This window comes from Kogia breviceps, chromosome 9 (genome assembly GCF_026419965.1).
Source record: "Kogia breviceps isolate mKogBre1 chromosome 9, mKogBre1 haplotype 1, whole genome shotgun sequence".
NCBI classification, from domain to species: Eukaryota; Metazoa; Chordata; class Mammalia; order Artiodactyla; family Physeteridae; genus Kogia; species Kogia breviceps.
The window spans coordinates 7,864,711-7,885,372 of record NC_081318.1 but is presented as its reverse complement, the minus strand read 5'-3'; the positions used below and the strand labels follow the sequence as shown (position 1 = coordinate 7,885,372).

Genomic DNA, 20,662 nt, shown 5'->3' with positions numbered 1-20,662 from the left:
AGCTTTCCAAGTTTCCCTTTATGATCTGCCTTGGAATGATCGTCACCCGCTTATCCAAGAAAAGCGTTAAGTTCTCACCCAGACAGGACCGCCCAGCAGCCCCACCGAGCGCACGGTCCTGCCTCAGTTCCAGCCCCCAGGACCTCAGACTCTTGTGTCCCTAAGCGTCGCCCCTTACACGTGCTGATTCTCAAGACCCTCTGAGTCAGGCCCGCTGAGCTAAAATCTGGGGCTGGGCCTGAGCCAGCAGCATTTTAACAGACTCCCAGGCCTGTTGAGAAGTGTTGTCAGGGACTCAGTTCTGCCTCCTCTCCGCGAGCAGAATACCTGGGGCGAGCCTGGCCCGAGGGAGCTTAGGGTCTCGCCGGCGATGCACTGCATCTGTGGCTCAGGTGCCTGTGGTCTCCTTGGCTTGAGCTGCTGCCTCAGCCTCTGCTGCTCAGAACCCCCACCCCTCCCAGCCCCGGGTGCTGCGCTCCTCAGTCTTGAGTTTCAAGGGCCCAGTGCGGTTTTTCTCTCCGTGTGCATCAGCCCTGTCTGCTCGCCCCTGGCGTGTTCAAACCCTCCAGCCTTGATCTCTAGCCCTCCTCCCACCCTCTCTCCAGGCCCCAGGTCTACCTCTTCTCTCCTGCTTGGCCCAAACCTGTTCCCAGATGCTGACCCCTGCATCCTCTGGTAGAACCTCTCTGCTGGCAAAACACACCCCTTGGTGTCTTTGCTCTGGGCGGCCTGCCTGCCTGCCCTCCCCGAATGCTCCCCGCCCCAGCAGCTGCTAGACGCTGTCACATCAGCCAGTCCTGGTAATAATGTCCGTCTGTCCCACTAGGATCTGAACTACTGAGGGCAAGGGTCACCTCTGTCTCCTTCACTGTTTTCCCAGCAGTAGTGGAAGCCTAGTGAGTCTTGTGTGAACAACTGATATTGTAAAAAAAAAAAAAAAAAGGAGCCTGTGAATTTCACTTGGGGGCACGATGCTCACATTGCAGACTCTCTGGCCCCTAAGTTTGCTTGCATGCTGCGCCCTCAGCTAGAAAGCATGCTTGTCTTCATCTTCACCTTTACGTAGCGACCCGCCTCTGGCTCTTTGGGTCCCGACGTCAGTGTTTTTCACTGGGGAAGTCTTCCTGGAGCCCTGGAGACAGGGCCGGTACCCCTGTTGTTCCAAGTGCCCCTTGTATAAACCTGACCCTGTACTGAGCACACTGCCTTCTGATAGTGTCTGGTAGCCGAAATTCTCCTCTAGATCAAGAGCACCTTGAGAACAAGGATTGTAACCTCAGCCCCCGGCATAGTGCCCGGCGCGCAGCTGGTGACCAATGCCACTGTCTTTGCTGAGAGAGTGGAAACGTCAGCTCAGGGCCCTCCGGGCAGGAAGAGGGGCGTTGGCTCTGCTCACATCACCTACCAGGTAAACCACCACAACTCTCACCACACTGTGTTCAAAGTGTCAGTGAGTCTCCTCTACACCCGCCGCTGGTCGTGAAGCTGAATCTGGCCTCTGTGCCCCTACACCAAATTAAATCTCAGAGACAGAGTTTTGGGTGAAGTAGAAAAGAATAGCTTTATTGCTTTGCCAGGCAAAGGGGGCCACAGCGGGCTAATGCCCTCAAAACAGTGTGTCCCAACCCAGGGGGGTTTGTGAGGAGTTTCACAGTCAAGGGGTGGGGTTGCTGATAAGGATGAGGGTGCATGCAGGGCCCGCATTCCTTCAGTCCAGAGATCACCTGGTGTCAGGTGTTGATGGGCGAGCTGTGACCTTCTCTGGAATGAAGAGGGCATCATCAGGTAGTTAACATCTTCCATTTGGTGGGGGCCTTGGTTCTGCAGAAGAGCGCAAAGATATTGTGATGTGTGTCCCTTGAGGGGGAGCCAGGACCCTGCCCCAAGGCTGCACTGTTATTTCTTGACTGCTCCTCCCTGGTCTCTGCATCCCCTCCCTTCCCCGATCAGCAGCTGTTTGAACCTGCACTTTGGAACCCAAGGCAGGGGACACAGAAAGGCTTCTGTGCCCAGGAGCCCCACAGGGTCCTGCTCAGTTTCAGACAGAAGACTCTTTAAGGGCGTTGATGCATTTGCTGAATCTTTACATCCTGGTGAGTCGTGCAGTGACTAGCCTGGATTAAGTGTCTGTTTAATCCTGTGTTTCCCGGCGAAGACACTCTAGGTATTTTGAGCAGGACAATTCTTAATTGTGTGAGACAGTCCCACATGTCACAAGACACTCAGTAGGCTTCACCCCCACCCACCAAATGCCAGTAGTACCCTCCCTGTATGTCCACATGCACACACACACACACACACACACTCACACAGACACACACACACGCAAAAGCCCTTGGGTGGGGAGGCAGGAAGAGAACAGTACTGCCCACAGTTGAGAGCTTGTAGTTGACTGACCTCTTCGGCACAGCTCAGTGGGAAGCGGGGCGTGGCAGCCTCTGCGGCAGCGCCAGGTGGAGTGTTGCACGTGTGTGGTCATGTGAGGTGCGGGTCAGGGTGGCGTCGGCGGCCCTCAGTAGAAAGTGGTGACCTGTCTTTGTAATATGACTAAGTCATCTTTATTGGACGCTCATCATATATTCCAGGCACCAGGCTAAGTATCATCCGTGGGCTCTTTAATCCTCACGACAACCTGAGGCCCCAGGTTCCAGAGAGGGAAGCTGAAGCTTAGAGAGTTTCAAGCCACCGACCAAGTGAACAGGGTGGGTTAGCTACAGGTGTCTGACTGCAGACCCGGAATCACCACGCTGTGCTGCTGACTCTCTGAGTGCTAGGCTTCTTTAACAAGAACAAGCTTCAAAATTCCCAGAGCAAAGAATCCTCTTCAAATTGGTCCTCTCCTATTCATTATAATGTAGAGCGGATGTTTCACAAATCACATTCTGTGTAATGTTAGTTTAGTGGGATGTCAAGTCTTACGAGAGTAACGGGTTCCACGGGCAAATAAATTTGGGAAATGCTTTCAAGGGCACGTGCAGGGCTTCCCTGGTGGCGCAGTGGTTGGGGGTCCGCCTGCCGGTGCAGGGGACGCGGGTTCGTGCCCTGGTCCGGGAGGATCCCACGTGCCGCGGAGCGGCTGGGCCCGTGAGCGGTGGCCGCTGGGCCTGCGCGTCCAGAGCCTGTGCTCCGCGGCGGGAGGGGCCACGACAGTGAGAGGCCCGCGTACCGCAAAAAAAAAAAAAAAAAAAAAAAAGGGCACGTGCAGAAGGCAATGAAAGGGTTAACCGTGAAGGCCAAGCAAGCAGTTGCTAGCGTGCCCAGCCTTTCACAGCGGGTGAGGAGGTGACTTTAGAACATGGAGCAAACAATGGAGAAACTGTAGCAGGGGCTTATCTGCCAGGCAATGATTAAAAACTAATTAGCATTGATTAGGCCACAGGAAAAAACTGGATGGGTGACCTTTCTTCTAATTTCTTAATAATAATAATAGGTACTAGTTATTATGTGCTAATTACTTTAATTATCTTTTGTAATTCTCACTGTTATTACCTCTCTTTCACATATAAAATACTGAGGCCTAGAGAAGCTGGCTAAGCGACTTCTAAGGCCGCATAACCGATTAAGGGCAGCACCAAATTTGAACCCAATTCCCTCTATCTTCCTGTCTTGTGATTTTTGAAGACTATACCCAAAGCCCCCCAGGACTTCATCAGGGTTTCACCAAGGGCTTTCCTGGGTGAACATCCAAAGCAACTCCGGTCTCTCAGAAGATGCCCGTGAGTTCCTTGAATTAGTGGTTCATGTGATACTATTGCAGGAAGGAGGACCCCTTCCAGGACCCAAGAGTGGGCTCTTGTCTAACACTCGGAAATGAGTTGTCTGAGGAGACACATGTACCAACAAAGCAGGAGACTGTACTGGCAAGGGGCACCTGGGCGGAGAGCAGCAGGGTCAGGAACCCCAGGAAGCTGCTCCGCCACGTGGCCCGCGGTCTCAGGCTTTATGGTGATGGGGTTCGTTTCCGGGTTGCCTCTGGCCGATCATCTCGCCTGGCCCGTGTTTGGTCTGACTCAGGGTCCTTCCTGATGGCGCGCGCATCGCTCAGCCAAGAGGGATCCCAGCGCGAAGGATTCCAAGAGGCTGGTCGTCTCCTCCGGGCTGGTTTTCCACAGCACCACGTTCCTTATCGGGACCTCCTGTTGTGAGTCGGCTCAGGGAAGCGGGTCTGGCCGAGGCGGGTGGCGTCGCCAACAATGCCGCTGCCTTTATTCTCAGCATCTCTCTCCAACCGAAGTTAGTTATGTGGTCTAAGTGCTAAACGTGAAACTTTTTTCTGGTATGCGTTAACGTTTCTTAATTTAGCTGCTACGTTTTAAGTTGACAGACTGCTAGACTCCGTTACACTGCTTTTTTGTCTTGGGTAGCGTATCCGTGTGGATGAAACAAGGTCCATCTGCATAGACGGTCCCTCCCTGGAGTCGGTGCACCCTCCAGGAACGGCCTCAGCGGCCACGGCAAACCTCACTGTCTACCCAGCTTAAATGGTTGGTGGTATCAGCCTCGGACTTCTCACCTTTCCGTTTTCTCTTCCCTTTTCAACAGATGTGGGTGCATTTTTTGAAGAGGGGATGTGGCTGCGGTACAACTTCCAGGCGCCCGGGTCCGGTGCTAAGGAATCGGGCGGCAGGTCGGAGAACGCCCCGGACCCGCAGAATGGGGCCCCGGACCTGGCCCGCGAGGAGATCCGCTTCAGCTTCAGCACCACCAAGGCACCGTGCATCCTCCTCTACGTCAGCTCTTTCACCACCGACTTCCTGGCAGTTCTCGTCAAACCCGCCGGTAAGGATGAGGATACCGAGCCTCCTGCCCTTCAGTGTGGTAATAGCGGGGACCGTCGCCAAATGTACACTAAGCCAGAGGGGCCGTGCGACTAAAATAGGCATCCTCTTTTAGAACATACAAATGGACTTCTGATCTTTCAGAGAAATCTAAGCAGTTCTAAAGCATGTAAACATGCCAAACATTGAGTCCACGTCCTCTCTGAAAACGTGAGTTCTATGATACTTGGAGTTTTAAGATCTCTTTTTTACAAATAAAAATATTTAGGTTTATCAAGGAGCAAATCTCTCTCATTTCCCAGTGAGACTGTACAGGTTGGAGACACGCAGGCTACCTCTCTCGTGGTCTTGCTCTTTAATGATTGAAGCTCTGCAGCCTTTTTTTTCAACATCTTTATTGGAGTATAATTGCTTTACAATGGTGTGTTAGTTTCTCCTTTATAACAAAGTGAATCAGTTATACATATACATATGTTCCCATATCTCTTCCCTCTTGCATCTCCCTCCCTCCCACCCTCCCTGTCCCACCCCTCTAGGTGGTCACAGAGCACCGAGCTGATCTCCCTGTGCTGTGCGGCTGCTTCCCACTAGCTACCTATTTTACGTTTGGTAGTGTCTATATGTCCCTGCCACTCTCTCACTTCGTCCCAGCTTACCCTTCCCCCTCCCCGTATCCTCAAGTCCATTCTCTAGTAAGTCCTGCAGCCTTTTTTGACAGCTATTCCAGTGTCGTAGCATCTTAAAGATCAAGATTTTCTTCTGTGAGAACTAAAAATTATTATTATTAACCCAATTCAGCTTGAGTGTTAATAAAATAGTAAATTCTTAAACTTCTCTGGGCAATGCTCTGTTGGTTTAAAAGATGGGTGGGAAAAACAATGTTCCTTAGGATTTTCCCTTTCAGAAATTATTTCTGGAGAAAGAAGCTGAAAATCAAAGATTCAGCATGAAGATGTTCATCATACTTGATAATGTTATTTATGAAAATAAGAATTGGAAAGGACCTAGAAGTTAAATTTTAGGAAAATGATTAGTAAAAGAGGGATTCACCATTTTATGGACCATCGTGTATCCATTAAGAATAATATTTGTGTGGGCTTCCCTGGTGGCGCAGTGGTTGAGAATCCGCCTGCCGATGCAGGAGACACGGGTTCGTGCCCTGGTCCGGGAGGATCCCACATGCCGCGGAGCAACTAAGCCCGTGAGCCATGGCCGCTGGGCCTGCGCGTCCGGAGCCTGTGCTCCGCAACGGGAGAGGCCACAACAGTGAGAGGCCCGCATACCGCAAAAAAAAAAAAAAAAAAAAGAAGAATATTTGTGAAGAGTAATTAATGACATGACCCAAAAAAAGGCATGATACAGCCTTGACTGTACAATATCAGTTTAGCTCTGTAAGAAGGATGGATAGGGGGAAAAAAAGCAATAATGTGAGCACAAAGTATCTTCGTTTGTTTGGGTAGTTGATTTGTTTCTCCTGGGTAATACTCTTCTACACATGCCAAATGCTCTCAATGATCCTGTCACTGTTCTCATCAGAAAAAAAACAGTTAAATCAGGAAGTGAGGAAGTAGAAAAGTGTACATCCCTGCTCTCTGGAAGTTCACGTGTTCAGTTTCTTTCTCCTGCATCAGATTAAATAGCTGTTTAATCCGTTAATGTTCTCCACCCTCATGTCCCAACCTCTCCTCAGTGGGCAGGGAGGATGGTTCTCACCTCTAGCTTGTCAAGAATGTCAGGAACGTGCCTCAGTAGATGCTGTATTGTCTGCTCCTCAAGCCACTGCCACGTTAAAATCTGGTCCCAATTCTATCCAGTAACTCACGCCCCCAAGCCTGCACCGGCGGCCCCTGCGAGCACCCACGCGTGTGTCTGTGGGCCTTTGTCGTGCGCAGGGGTTTTGACTAATCGTTTCCATGTTAATGGCTACCGTGTAAGGCTGCCCGAAGCTGTGCTAAGTGTTTCACATGCATTAATTCCCAAGAGCACACACTCTATAAGGGAGAGTCCGTTCTTACCCTCTTCCTGCAGGTGGTGTGGAGTGCAGAGAGGGTCGGTGATTTGCACACTCAGCTGGTGACGGCACCACTGGGGTTCCTGAGCCCAGGTGTCTGACGCTGGACCCAGAGTTCTCCGCTGCCCTGCTCAGAGACCGCTAGAACACTCGGTGCAGTTGCAAAGCATGCATGGACAGTCAGTGTCTCTCTAATTATTGCAAGGCCATCCTCAATTGCTAATGAAAGTTTGGCTTTTTCATACTCCAAATACTGCATTTTTTTATGAATTGAGACTTAAAGCTAGAAAAATTTAAGGAACTCATTCAGGGAAAAGAAATCAATAAGGACTAAGCCAAAATGTCATTAAAATAAAATAAAAAGTTTTAACTAAATGCCCTGGCATCTCCTAAACTTAACATAGTGGAAGCTGTACTGTCCTCGCTGCTCCCAGAACCAGGCCCCTCTTGTTCTGACAGTGCTACGGCTTCTCAGCACCAGAACTCACAGCCTGGCCTCATTCACGAATGCTCCGTCCTTCCGCCTCCTGTGGGCCACCCAGCCTGACAAGTCCTGTGCATCCTATTCTCACCGTGCCCTCCAGAGCATCCCTTCCTCTGCTTCCCCGCTGCTCCTCTCCTGGCACATGTCTTCTGATTCGGTGCTTCCCGACGTTGCTCCTGGCGTGGAACACACAGAACGTTATCTTTGAATGGCACCTGGGCAGATGCGTGAGGTTGTGTTTGGGAGGCCCCCAGCCCAGGGACTCCAGGAGGCCTCACCTCCACAGATCTGCCAAGGCCTGAGGGTAGCCGGGCTCCTGGCACCCCGTGACCCCCCCGTGGGGTAGCAGTGCACCCACCTCAGCACGTCCCTGGGATGCTCTGTCCCCACCGTCTCTCTCTGCTTCCAGTCACCCTAACCTTGCCCAGCCCAGCCAGAGTGGGTCTTCCTTCACACACAGTGTCCCTGTCATACAGCCAGGAGGGCCTCCTTCCCCAGGAGCAGGAGGACAGATCCCGAGTCCCAGCACCTTCCAATCAGGACCCACCAGCCTCTTGAGTGAGCGCTCGGAGTGCAGAACCGGAACGTCTGGGTTTGAATTCTGCTTCTACGTTTGCAGATTGTGGGATCTTGGGCAGTCGTGAGCCGCTCGGAGCCTCCGTCTCATCATCTGTTACATAGCGTCTCCCTCAGAGCAGTGCTGTGAAAGTCAAGTGAGTTAGTGAGTGTAACACACACACACACACACACACACTATATGTGTGTGTGTTAGCGGTTATTATTATCCAGAGCCCATGATTTAATCTACATTTTGCGGCACATTGAGGCCACACCTCCCTACTCTTCCTTCTCCAGGAACTCTTTACTCCTCACGCACCCCAAGGACGTCTGCCCTGCTACCTGCTGTGTTTCCTTATCTGGAAAAGCTCCATCTTTTCCATCTGGAAAAGCTCCAGGTATTAAGATACCTGCCTCTCATTCTAGACCCAGATCAAGTCTCACCTCCTTGCAATGACTTCTCCTTACTTTAAACTCCTATTACACTTATTTTCAATGTCATTTGTTTGGCTTTTAGTACACTGTATTGTTATCCATCTTTGTTATAAATATGCCCTGTCTTCCCGGTGAGATGAAAGGCCCCCGCACTACATCTCCTGCCTACAGTAGGTGCTCTGTAATTGTTTGCTCATGGTAATGATGATGACCGGTAGAGAATAAATCTGTTAAGCACATTATTTGCTGCAGCCAATAAAAGAGTAGCCCCTTATAACTGCTTTAATTCACCCGGGAGTTGAACATGAGATGCAAGAAGTGAAGTATCTCTCCATCTTAAAAATATTTTAGTTTAATGAACAAATATTAATATTCTCCTTCCCGTCATTTAGTGGTTCTCTTGTGCTATTGCTTGAAAGGAATAAATATATCATTTAAATTTTATTATTCAAGAATATTGCCATTACTGTTTATAGATGTTCACTATATATAAACTTTAAGGTCCAACTCATCTTCTTCCTCAAAGCAAATCATTTCCATTGCCATTAAGTGAAGCAGTTAGAGAAGTTTTACATCATATTTACAAAATCCGAGGAAGCCAGAAAAGAGAAAAAATAATGAAAACAACTTAATACTGATTTTAATGAGCTGGAGAACATAAAGGGGCTAATGACGAAGAGACAGTAGGGAGAAAAATGTCCAGGGTTTTGTGGGGGCGGGGGGTGGCATAATTACCAGTTCCTCCAACTCCTAGCCTCAAAGGCAGAGCCTCTCTTACTTCTCTTTGCACCCCCAGATCCAGGCGCGGCCTGGCCCATACCATACAGAGGCTGGGGATGGGTGTCTGTATTAGAGGTGGGCTCCACACTTACAGCCAGCCAGGCAGTCCACTTCTAGGCCTTGAAAGCTTGGGTTCAACAGGGGCACTAAATAAGTATGTTCTAAAGAAATTAAGTTTTAAATGATGAATGAATACAGCTGTGTATTTACGAAAACTGGCTGTGATCATACAAGGTCAGAGCACCAGAAGTAAAGTGGAGAATAAAAACTCAAGACAGTTGACCTGTTTTTTCTACCTACAGCCAGACAATGGCCTAATCATCTCCTTCACTGCCAAACGATAGATTGTTTTTAATGCTATTAGAATAAAGAAAACATAGGGTAAATCACTGAGGGGTGGGGAGAGAAGTAACTCAGGAAACGGGAGCAACATATTCAAAGGTCCTGAGGCAGGAAGAATTGTATTTCCTAGGGAATAAGAGAAGTCCTAGGTAGCTTGAATGTAAGAAGTAAGAGGGTAAATGGCACGCTTTAAAATAAAGTAACTGGCAAGCTGTGGTCAGACAGGACATCATAAGCTATGTTAAGAATGTATGTCCTTATCCTATAAGCAGCTGGAAAGTTTGAAGAGTTTTAAGTGAACCAGACAACTAGTCAGTTATGCATCTTGAAAAGATTTCTCTGCTAAGAAAACATGGGAAGGAAGAAAGCGCAGAAGCAAGGAGACCATCCTCCATTCACTCAACAAGTAGTTATCCAGCACCTACCATGTATCAGGCATTGTTCTAGATGTTGGGAATTAAGTCATAAAGAACATAAACAAAAATTCTTACTCTCGTGGAGTTTACAGTTTAGCAGAAGACAGCAGTAAACATATTAAGTACAGTATGTAGTATGTTGTATGGTAAGAACTCCCATGGGGAAAAAAAAATAAGGCAGAAAAGGGAGAGCCTGGCCAAGGGAAAGGAGTGGGTCAATTCTGCTTCTAATAAGGAAGTCACAGAAATAATCACTGAGAAGACAATATTTGAGCAGGACCTAAAGGGAGTGAGGGGTCAGCCATGCAGATAACTGGGAAATGAGCATCCTAGCCAGAAGAACCAGCAGGTGCCAAGGGCCTGAGGCAGGAACATGCTTGCGTCTGGGGAGACAACAAAGAGGCCAGTGTGTTCAGGTGAGGAGTAAGAAAGGAGGAGAATAATGAGAGGTTATGTCAGAGATGAGGGGGAAGCTCACAGAGGGCCTGGTGAGCCGTGAGGAAGACGTCGACTTTTACTCTGAGTGAGACTGGAGGCCGTGGGAGGGCTCTGAGCAGAGGACCGCCCTGACTGCCGTGTGGAGAGACCAGGTGTGTGAGGGGCGGAGGCCAGGCTGGGCTGCGGGAACGTGGCAGAAGGGCGGCAGTTAGTATGGAGGCTAGTCCAGTAACCCAGACGAAAGGCGAGGGTGGCTTGGTCCAGGAATAGAAGTGGAGGTGACGAGAGCAGTAAGATTCGGGGTGCGTTTTGAAGACTGAGCCAAGAAGCTCTGCTGATAGATCACACGTGTATTATAGGAGCAAGAGGGGGATCGGGGCTTTTAGGCAGGAATAGCTGGAAGGATAAAGTGGCCATTAACTGAAATGTGCAAATTGTGATGGAATAGTTTGGGGAGGGGAAGATCAAGAGTTGGGTTTCACGTCTGTTGTGTCTGAGGTCCCAGTGAGACACCTCCATTAATGGATCAGTAGTAAGAGAGCACAGAAAGAGGGGACTCGCCTGAGAGTGAAATGGGGTCAAGAGTGATCACTTTTAAAGGAGGGACTGGTCTGGATCACGTGATCCAGGCAGAAGCCAATGCAGGTGAAGCTCAGGTGGTGGCCGTCAGGTCACTGATGGGGCGTGGCCAGCACAGAGGCCCTGAGTCAGGCCAGGAGCCCTGCGTGCAGGGGCAGAGGCTCCTATGGGAACCATACCAGGGCGTTCTAGGTGCCAGTGGAGGCCCTGTGGTTGTGGAGATGGGGGAGAGCGGGTGAACTTAGACCCATTTAGGAGACGGAAGTCAACAGTGCTTGGTTGAAACGCTATACAGCAGAGGAATCTAGGATCAAGTGCCAAGAGAAAACTCAGAAATAGTGAAGCCTTGCCCGATTTGTTCAGAAAGGAAAAATAGGAAATGCAAGTAATTCATGATTGTTCTTTCAATTCCAGGAACGTAGTTCAGTATTTTAAATGGCACGTGTAACGCTAAATAAGGAAGGGCAGCGTTCAGAAACTCTTGCATTTATTTCCGTGCACGTGAGGACATGAGAATCACCTACAAGGAGATAGTGCCAAATATCTAGAGTAGTTACCTCTGGATGGTGGCGTTTCCACTGACTTTCTTTCTTTTTTTCTGGTCACTTTTTAAGTTTTAATTATCATGTTCTATTTCACAGCTTAGAATATCAGTTTTGTTCCTCTGGAAGGAAAATGAAAAAGGCGACAAAGAATCTTTGAGGTGATTTACAGTTGGCCAAACTCTTGCTAAATTACTGGCTCCATTTTTAATCTGTGAGATGTCCAAAACTATTAACACAAAGAATCCAATTTGAGTAAAAAAATGAGACAAAAAGTCGATGCCTTTAAAAATCATAACTAAGAAATAAAAGCTACGTTTGCTGTGCAGATTAATTAAAAGCAGGATCTAGAATATTATATTAGTCTTTTTGAATATTGCTTGTCATTATTGGGAAGAAACAAGAAAGAGAAAAAAGAATAATTTTGTTGAGGCAAAGTGAACTACAACTGAGAGGCAATGAGGACCCGTCTTTTTGCCTTTGATTTGCATTTGGGTTGATGAGGTCTCTAACCTAGAATAAAAGCCCTTGCTTTGTTTTCTTGGTCTCAGTGAAGCCACCCCAAATCCCATGTATTTATCTTCTGTAAATTATGTTTATTCTTAATATTGTATGCTCATGATTCTTTTATATGCTGAATGTCACACTTTGCCGATGGCATGAGACCATCCCGGCATCCTGCATTTATTTTTTATTTCACAGAGTATTTTGTGGGGCCTGTAGGCATCTCCATGGTCCTATATCATGTATGTTCTCGTCCTGCCATCCCAGGCGCAATCCCGACTTGGATCGTTTGTACCATTTGCTGCTTCAACTTGGAGACGATGGTCACTGGTGGCTTGTTGTTGGTAGATTGTCAACAGGCGTGTGCCTGGTGCTGTGAGCCTTTATGGATTAGTGTGCCTCTGAGCTAGTGACTCAGAATTCAGAACGGAGGCGATATTGATGGACATTGAAGCTGAGTTTAATGGAATTGGCCTCAAGGGGTGGGGGAAGTGACATTAAAATGAAATCTAGAGTGGAGAAATGACTGAGTTTCTTTTCTTTTCTCTATGTAGGAAGCTTACAGGTCCGGTACAGCCTCGGTGGCACCAGGGAGCCGTATAATATTGACGTGGACCACAGGAGCATGGCCAATGGGCAGCCCCACAGCGTCAATGTCACCCGTCACGAGAGGACCATCACTCTCAAGGTACACATGTGTTACTCATCAATCGGATGTGATACAGGGTGGCAATCTCTGTCCTCTGTCACGCTTGGCTGTTGGTTTTGATTGGTTTTGTTTTGGGGGGTTAGGACAGGTGGAAGAGATGCTTCTGATACTTTCTCCTACAAACTTCTAACCTGTGAAGTAGAAAGATATCCAGTTCCTACAGGAAGGACAATGACAGAGTTGATGGAGAAGAGATTTCTTGGGAGAAGGTAGAAAAAATGTTCGCTCTGTACGTTCTTTGTAGCTTTCCTGCTTGTAGCCCTGCACATCTATCAGTCTGCTGCTTTTATCCATTGCAGCATCTTTTTTCTCCATGGTCTCAGATGTCTGAAACTTATCGCATTTCCCAGCAAAGGTTATTTTGGTTTATCTGACCTACTTCCTTCACAACTCCAATGCAGTGTGAATAACTATTTTCTTTTCTTCTATGGATGCTTTGCCTTAAAAATCCTCAGTACACAAACCTTCCCCAGCATCCCAGACTCTGGTTGTAGGCTTTCCGTACACTAAGGGACGGTTTTATTGTGACGCTCAAACTTTATTTCAGGTTCATGGATTGTCCCTACCCCCACGACCGATTTTTACAATAAAGAGACCAGCCTAGGAGACACCATGAATAAAACATGGCATGAGGAGGTCTCCCTGGGAACTAAGGCAAAGATCAAGGCTGGAACTGTCACTGCGTTCTCTAGAAGGAGTTCAAAATAGATAGCTGTCAGGAAGAAGAACAGCAGGGGAACGCTGTTTTGTCAGTCAAGTGGAATGTCATTTGGCAGGGGTTCAGCAGCCTCGCCGACCTCATTCGGATTCGGATTCAGCTGGTGACTGGGAAGTTCAGGTTGCAAAGGAAAGGCACAAGCCCCGTCCCTTCGTGAGCACTGGCGGATGTCAGATTCATAACTTGATACGGAGTTTACGCTTGGCCTTTAGCAGTAAATGCTAGAGAGCATTTTCAGGAGAGGCCTTTCCTAGGAAAATGACAACGTGCAGTTACAGCCTATTGCACAATCAATCAAATGGGGCATAAATAAGCTTCTCTCATAGTGATGGACAGTCGCCGAGTCTAGCGCAGTGCCTGTCACGTGTTAGGTGCTGCAAATTACTTATGGAGTAAACCACGCCCATCTTCCACCATAACTCACGTTTGATTCAGAAAAGCCAGCAAGTCCAGGATTAGTATGGTGGTTTATACCATTACAGGAAAGGCGTGGTCTTATACCATTTTATCAACATTGTGTTGATTGGCTTTTGGTTAGAGGCATTCTCTTGTTTTAAAGTGCGCCGTCTGTCACCTCTCTTAAAGAAAGTGATTATCTTGCCATTTCACCATTGCAAAATAATATTAAAAGTTAAAAAGAGCTCAACAATCAGCTTGAAGGACGGTGTCAAGGAAGGGAGCTGTTTCGGCTGCAGAATTTTGCAAGGTTAATCCTCACTGTCTCCAGGAAAACGCGTCGTGTGTCGGGACTGAGCCCCGTGGGTTGAGGAACCACATGCAAAGACGAGGGTGGGGTGGGCGGGAGAGGAGAGTCCAGCTGATATAGGCTAAATAGTTCCATTTCCTGGTGCGTTTCCCCAGGTGAGAGTCTGGAGTAAAGAAGGTCGAGATGGCCTCCCTTCCGCCAAATTCCGCCAACTGGGGAATCTTTGGAAGGAAGCAGCAGCTCTTTAAGAGCAAATATCAGCTAATCAGAGCTGCTGTCGGCGACAGTAAATTAGAGACCACCCTGGGGAAGGGGAGAGGGACAGGCCGTCTTAAGGACTTGGGGCCCTCGAGGAAAGGCCGAGAAATCCACACAGTGGAGGAGCCAGAGGCCTGCCGAGTCCAGGGGACCAAAGCGGGGCCGGGGAGAATTGGCTTCTATTGCTCTGGGTTCCTCTGATCACAAAGGACAGAAAAGCAGTTGAGAATTCATTGGTAGAGAAAATTCCTAGGGTAGGTTATAGAATGTAAGAAAGGGAAAACCAAAATTCTGAAAGAATCCAGGCGACCTGGAGGATTAAAACAAGCCTAGGCCATACCCGAGTGCCTCTCTCTCTCTCTCTCTCTCTCTCTCTCTCTCTCTCTCTCTCTCCCCCTCCCTCCCCTTCTCCCCCCTCTCCTTCCCTCCCTCCCTCCCTCCCTCCCTCCATCTTCTCTGCTTGCCCACCTGCCTCTGGACAATTCCCCTTGCAGCGGGCCTCACCTTCCACACATCAAGGAACACAGACACTGAAGTCGGCTCACATCTTCCCAGTTTTGCTGGGACCAGAAGCAAGGTCCTAGTTTCTCGGTTCTCATTTTAAAATCCAGAGAAGGTCTCTGATTGACCTGGCTGGGGTCATACACTCGCCCTATTGTGAGGAGAGGGGGAAAATGACTGACAGCCCCTAATCAAACCTCACGATCAGAGTGGGGAATTGGGGAGAATCCTCCAAGGAACAGGACTACAGTTCCAGGAAAAGGAAACACGACGGGTGCGAAACACTTTGGCTGCGCAGTGCGTTGAGGTAAAGGAGAAGGTAGAAGTGGGCAGCATTCTAAAAGGCACAGAACTAACTCGGCCATAGGAATTGGACCCAGGGTGCTGGAAAGCCCTGTGCCCCACCTCCTCCTTCTGTCATGCAATGGGGTGCAATTGCCCTGAGATTTCTGGACATGTTTAGAAAGCAGATGCCTCAACCCACTTGAATGAAGCCTGGAAAGACTTCATGGCCTGGGGTGCACTGGTCTTTGTCAGCCCAGCCTCTCCAGTCCAGCCCAGATGGAAAACAAAGGTAGACATGGTGGAGGAAGAAAAGATACGGTGCCCACTTCCAGACAAGCAGGTCAGGCCGATTCCCTGCTCCCATGACCTGCTTTCTTGCAGGCAGGGAACACTGTAGAGTGTGGACGTAATTCCAAGGGCACCTTTAGAACTCCAAAAAAACACTCTAATTTTTTTTTTTCCTGGAAACAATCTACAAATCCATCTTGAGAACTTCTACAACCTCAAGAATGTATGGAGGGGCTTCCCTGGTGGCGCAGTGGTTGAGAATCCGCCTGCCGATGCAGGAGACACGGGTTCGTGCCCTGGTCTGGGAAGATCCCACATGCCGCGGAGCAACTAAGCCTGTGAGCCATGGCCGCTAGGCCTGCGCGTCCGGAGCCTGTGCTCCGCAACGGGAGAGGCCACAACAGTGAGAGGCCCGCATACCGCAAAAAAAAAAAAAAAAAAAAAAAAGAATGTATGGAGAAAGATATAATAAAATGTTAATCACGATTAGTTCTGTGTAAAGGGATTATAAATGGCTTCATTTCCTCTAGTTTTCTATATTTCCTCAGTTTTTAATTACAAGTGTATGTTGCATTTTTATAATCGAACAAAAATGTAAAACATACATATATCCTCAACCCATTCTGACAACCCCCAGTTACAATAAAATATAATGACAAATATATTTAAATAATTTCAAATTAAAATGTACTTCTCATCAAAGAACAAAAATAAGGCTAACTCAAAGATGAGTTTAAAAGTACCATGGAGTGTCGACAGATGAATGGATAAAGAAGATGTGGCACATATATACAATGGAATATTACTCAGCCATTAAAAGGAACAAAATTGAGTTATCTGTAGTGAGGTGGATGGACCTAGAGTCTGTCATACAGAGTGAAGTAAGTCCAAAAGAGGAAAACAAATACTGTATGCTAACACATATATATGGAATCTAAAAATTGGTACGATGAACCTAGTGGCAGGACAGGAATGAAGACGCAGACGTAGAGAATGGACTTGAGGACACGGCAGGGGAAGGGAGGCTGGGATGTAGTGAGAGAGTGGCATTGACATCTACACACTACCAAATGTAAAATAGATAGCTAGTGGGAAGCAGCCGCATAGCACAGGGAGATCAGTTCGGTGCTTTGTGACCACCTAGAGGGGTGGGATAGGAGGGAGGGAGGGAGGCTCAAGAGGGAGGGGAGGGCTTCCCTGGTGGCGCAGTGGTTGAGAATCCACCTGCCGATGCAGGGCACACGGGTTCGTGCCCCGGTCCGGGAAGATCCCATGTGCCGCGGAACGGCTGGGCCCGTGAGCCATGGCCGCTGAGCCTGCGCGTCCGGAGCCTGTGCTCCGCGACGGGAGAGGCCACAACAGTGAGAGGCCCGTGTACCACAAAAAAAAAAAAAAAAAAAAAAAAAGAGGGAGGGGATATGGGGATATATGTATATGTATAGCTGATTCACTTTGTTGTACAGCAGAAACTAACACAACATTGTAAAGCAATTATACTCCAATAAAGATGTAAAAAAAAAAAAGTGCTATGGAATGACGCCTTTGGAATTAAGGTAAAATTCTATACATTTATATATGTGCAAACATCATATAATGTAGATGGTGTTTGTCAGTGTTTACAGTGTTTTTAAAAGCAGGTTTGCTTTCCTAGCTGGGTTTGGCTAAGGCTAACTTTAAATTAATTTTCATTCCCTGAGCACACACTGTCAGAAATGGTGCTGAGCACTTGAGGGAAATTGACCTTGGATGAAATATTTGCTGCCAGAAAACAAAATGCCCAATGTCCACATAGAGAATGAAGAACCGACTCTCCGAGTTCTCAGATGCCAGCGCAAACCAGAGCCCAGGACAGCCCTCAAGTTGCATCATTTATGGAAACTCACAGTTGCACCCGTGATAAAGCTAAAGGCTGAATGCCAAATGTAAAACAAACCCCGAGCGGGCGGAGAACACCCGAAAAGTACTGTCTGTGATGAAGAACAGTGCCAATTAGCATGCCTCTAAGAACTGAACGTCACCATCACAAGGAATAATTTCAAAGCCTTGTGTTACAAATCCTTTCTTCTTACTTTCCTTCCTGCCTGCCGTCCCTGGCTTCACCCGTCCTCATTCTTTCCTTCCTTTGGTCCCAACCACATTGCACAGGGGATATAAGGTGGTTTACAGGGAGTACATGAAACAAAATTGAGAGTTAAAGTAAGTCACAAAAAGTAGGGCCCCAAGACAATGGGGAAGTGGAATACGGTTACCCAGGCCAGAAGGTCTTACCCACTTGTGTAAGTTTGGCTCGGAACTTCTTGGTAGCCAGAAGTCCACAACCCATAAGCATAAAATATACGAGTTCTTGTAGGGAAATGGAATTTTTCTTACTCTATCATTCTTTCCTTTTTTTATCTACCATGGATTCTGTTTCCTGGCACAGCAGGCTGCCCATAGCACGGTCCACTTGGCAACCCCCCATGCACGACGGTAGCTCACGTTTATTGATGCTGTGGTCCAGGCACTGTGCTAGCACTTGACACACATTTTCTCATTGAGTCTTCACAATAGGCTTATGAGGAATGCACCATTAGTATCCCCATTTTAGAGATGTGGGAACTGACACTCAGAGTGTGATGTAGCTCCTTCAAAATTAGGAAGCAGTGAGTAAGTAGCAAAAGCCTAGGTGAACCTAGGTCTACCACACTGAAGTGTACACATGCTCTTAACTGAATCACTTAGTAGAGAGATGTCTGGGAGGGTGACCATAAAATGCTGGAAGTGGATACCTCTGGCCAGTTAGAAATTGAGTGACGTTGTTGAAGTTATAAAATAGTTCAAAAATATGCAGAAGTACAGAGAATAATAAAACATACACCTGTGGACCCACCATCCAAACATTTAAAATTTTGGCATTTTGCTATATTTCTTCAGAGTTTTAAAAATGCAGTGGTAGTTGAAGGCCCTCCATCCTCCTTGTTACATAGTGGGTACCGAGAGAGGTGGTACACAGGACCTTCACCAGCGTTTCTGCAACAAATGTGTTTTTCACAAACCTGCTTGATGTAGCATTTCCTTGGGAAAGTCAAGTATAACTTAAAAATGGATTTCAGCCCAAACAGTTCTGCAGGCAGTGGGGTAGAACAGGGTGATGGGAGATGAAGGGGACAAGGACAGAGGCGATACGACTTTCTGATATTCTCACCTGATCCAAGGGTAAAATTAGCTCAAAAAATGAATGAAGTACATGTTCCTTGAATAACTATCAAATATTTAGGGGTTTTATGGAAGTTATACAGTGGAGGGTTCAGGGATATAGTCTCTGGCACAGATACTCCTAATCCATTTTCTCTAAAAATCAAATGAACAGATGGTAAAGATGTATCATTTTGGCTTTCATCTAACTGGAGGGCCAGTTCCGTCTTTGCCAAGAAGAAGCTAACAGATTTCCTGCAAGTAAAATAAGGACTTTCTTAAGTAATTCCAAGTCCTCAGAAACGAATGCTGATCAGGTCCCCAAATTTTTATAGCCCGAAGAGCGAGACTTCAATTGTTTTCATCGGGAATTTTCAAAACAGATGTCCCTCAGAGTCAGTGAATTCCATCTCAAAATACAGATGATACTTTCTGACCTGCTGTCAGTCAGAATCTCAACCAAATTGCATAACAGCAGTTGCATCAATTGCTAATTGAGCTGTATATTGAATATGAATCCTAAAAATGGTCAGAGGAAAGTGTTACCAACAATAGCAGCAAACGGTGAATGCTGAACGCCAGGAATATAGAAAAAGACTAGGATAACACCAGTTGCTGTAACAACCCAAAAATGTCAGTGGCTAAACCCAATGAAAGTCTGCCTTATATCAGATGTATTTTTAAAAAAGGAAAGTCCTGTGTTCTGTAGCAGTGATGAAATCATGCTGGGTAGACGCTCTGAGGACGTCCTGCTGCCGCCCTTGGCCATGGGAGTAGTTCCTTGAATAGGCCAAATTCCTGTCCATTATTTGCATGGCTCTCCACAGCTCTCCTCTGAACTGAATGTTGGTGATGATGCATTCCTTGAAGCTGCGCAGCTCCCAGCGACCGTTTCCTGCAGGTGTCAATTACACTGAGGGTTGTTTTATACTCACAAGCCTTTGTAGACCAGACCTGCAGTTTCTTTGCCAATACAGTTCCTTCAGATCCTGAGTTGGTTTCTGATCTCTCTGCTTCCGGTCAGTTTCGTGTACCAGTAGATACGCCCTGCATTCTTCCCTAAATGTGGCTCTTGGACCGACAAAATCATTTGCTTCCAGGGACCCTTGCCTCTCTCTCAAGGTCATGGCAGCTACCTTGAGGCCATCTGAGACAAGAGGCTTAGGTGGTTGTGGTGGGGTAAATACTCTTAATTTTAACCTCCCACATGATGCTGAGCCAGTTCGCTGAGCTGAAAATCTTCATGTGCCTTCGTTGGTCAGAGCTTTTTGCAGTTTTATTTCTTACTCTCTGGTGTGAGGCTCTAAATTTTTGGACTTTTCTCTATTCCCTTTCACTGATGTTTGGAAACCGGCCAATTCTTTTCCGAACTCATCTCTTCCTTGACATAGGCAGCAGGAAACCACTGATAGCCGTGGCCATTCTGGCTCTTTTGAAGCACTTTCCCTAAAGCCACAGGTCATAGGCACTTAGTCTGCCTTGCAGGTTATGTGCGGTGACAGATTTACAAAACATTTGCTTGTATACCATTACTGTCTGTCTTTCCAGCCTCTAATATCCATACCACAGGACCAATGCTACAAATTTTAGGCTTCTCTTAGGGCAGTACTCTGCTTCAAGATACTCATTTATGTTCGTTGGGGCTACATTAGCTACTATAACAAAAAAGAAGTTCATAGATTGCGGTGATGTTTTCATGGGTATATACTTAACTCCAGACTCATCAAGTTGAATACATTAATTAGGTACAGTTATTTGTAGGTCAAAAATAAATAAATAAAATAGATCACAACACAATGAAAAATTGTTGGAGGAATTTTATTAGCAGTAAATTGAAAAGTGATTCGATTATAGACTTATAGGGCAGCTATATATGTTAATTGACATGAAACGTTGATGGGCAGGGTGGCATCCCTTTTTGTATGTGGAGAAATGTTCAACTGTAAGGCATTTCATGTAACCGCCTCAAGCCCGGAGAAATGCTCTCTGGAAAGGCCTGAATAATCACGTTATGTGCTGCTCCAAATACTTTCACACGTATCCTCGTTTGACGCGCTCAACCTTATGAGTTGGGAACAGCTGGTGCTATCAGCCCATTAAACAGCTGAGAAAACAGAGGTTGAGGGTGTCCAGGTGGCTAATAAGGCCCCAGTGCT

At 47.3% G+C, this 20,662-nt stretch overlaps 1 protein-coding gene across 2 annotated transcripts in view; it reads left to right on the top strand.

The window, feature by feature from the left end:
- The window catches only part of CNTNAP2 (contactin associated protein 2), a 2,024,023-nt gene that overhangs the window by 1,856,274 nt on the left and 147,087 nt on the right, over positions 1-20,662 (top strand). For both annotated transcript variants that reach the window (XM_067041938.1, XM_067041937.1), the window contains 2 exons: positions 4,543-4,779; positions 12,422-12,555. In XM_067041938.1, coding sequence (XP_066898039.1) covers positions 4,543-4,779; positions 12,422-12,555 — 371 coding nt within the window. The remainder of the gene's footprint in view (positions 1-4,542; positions 4,780-12,421; positions 12,556-20,662) is intronic.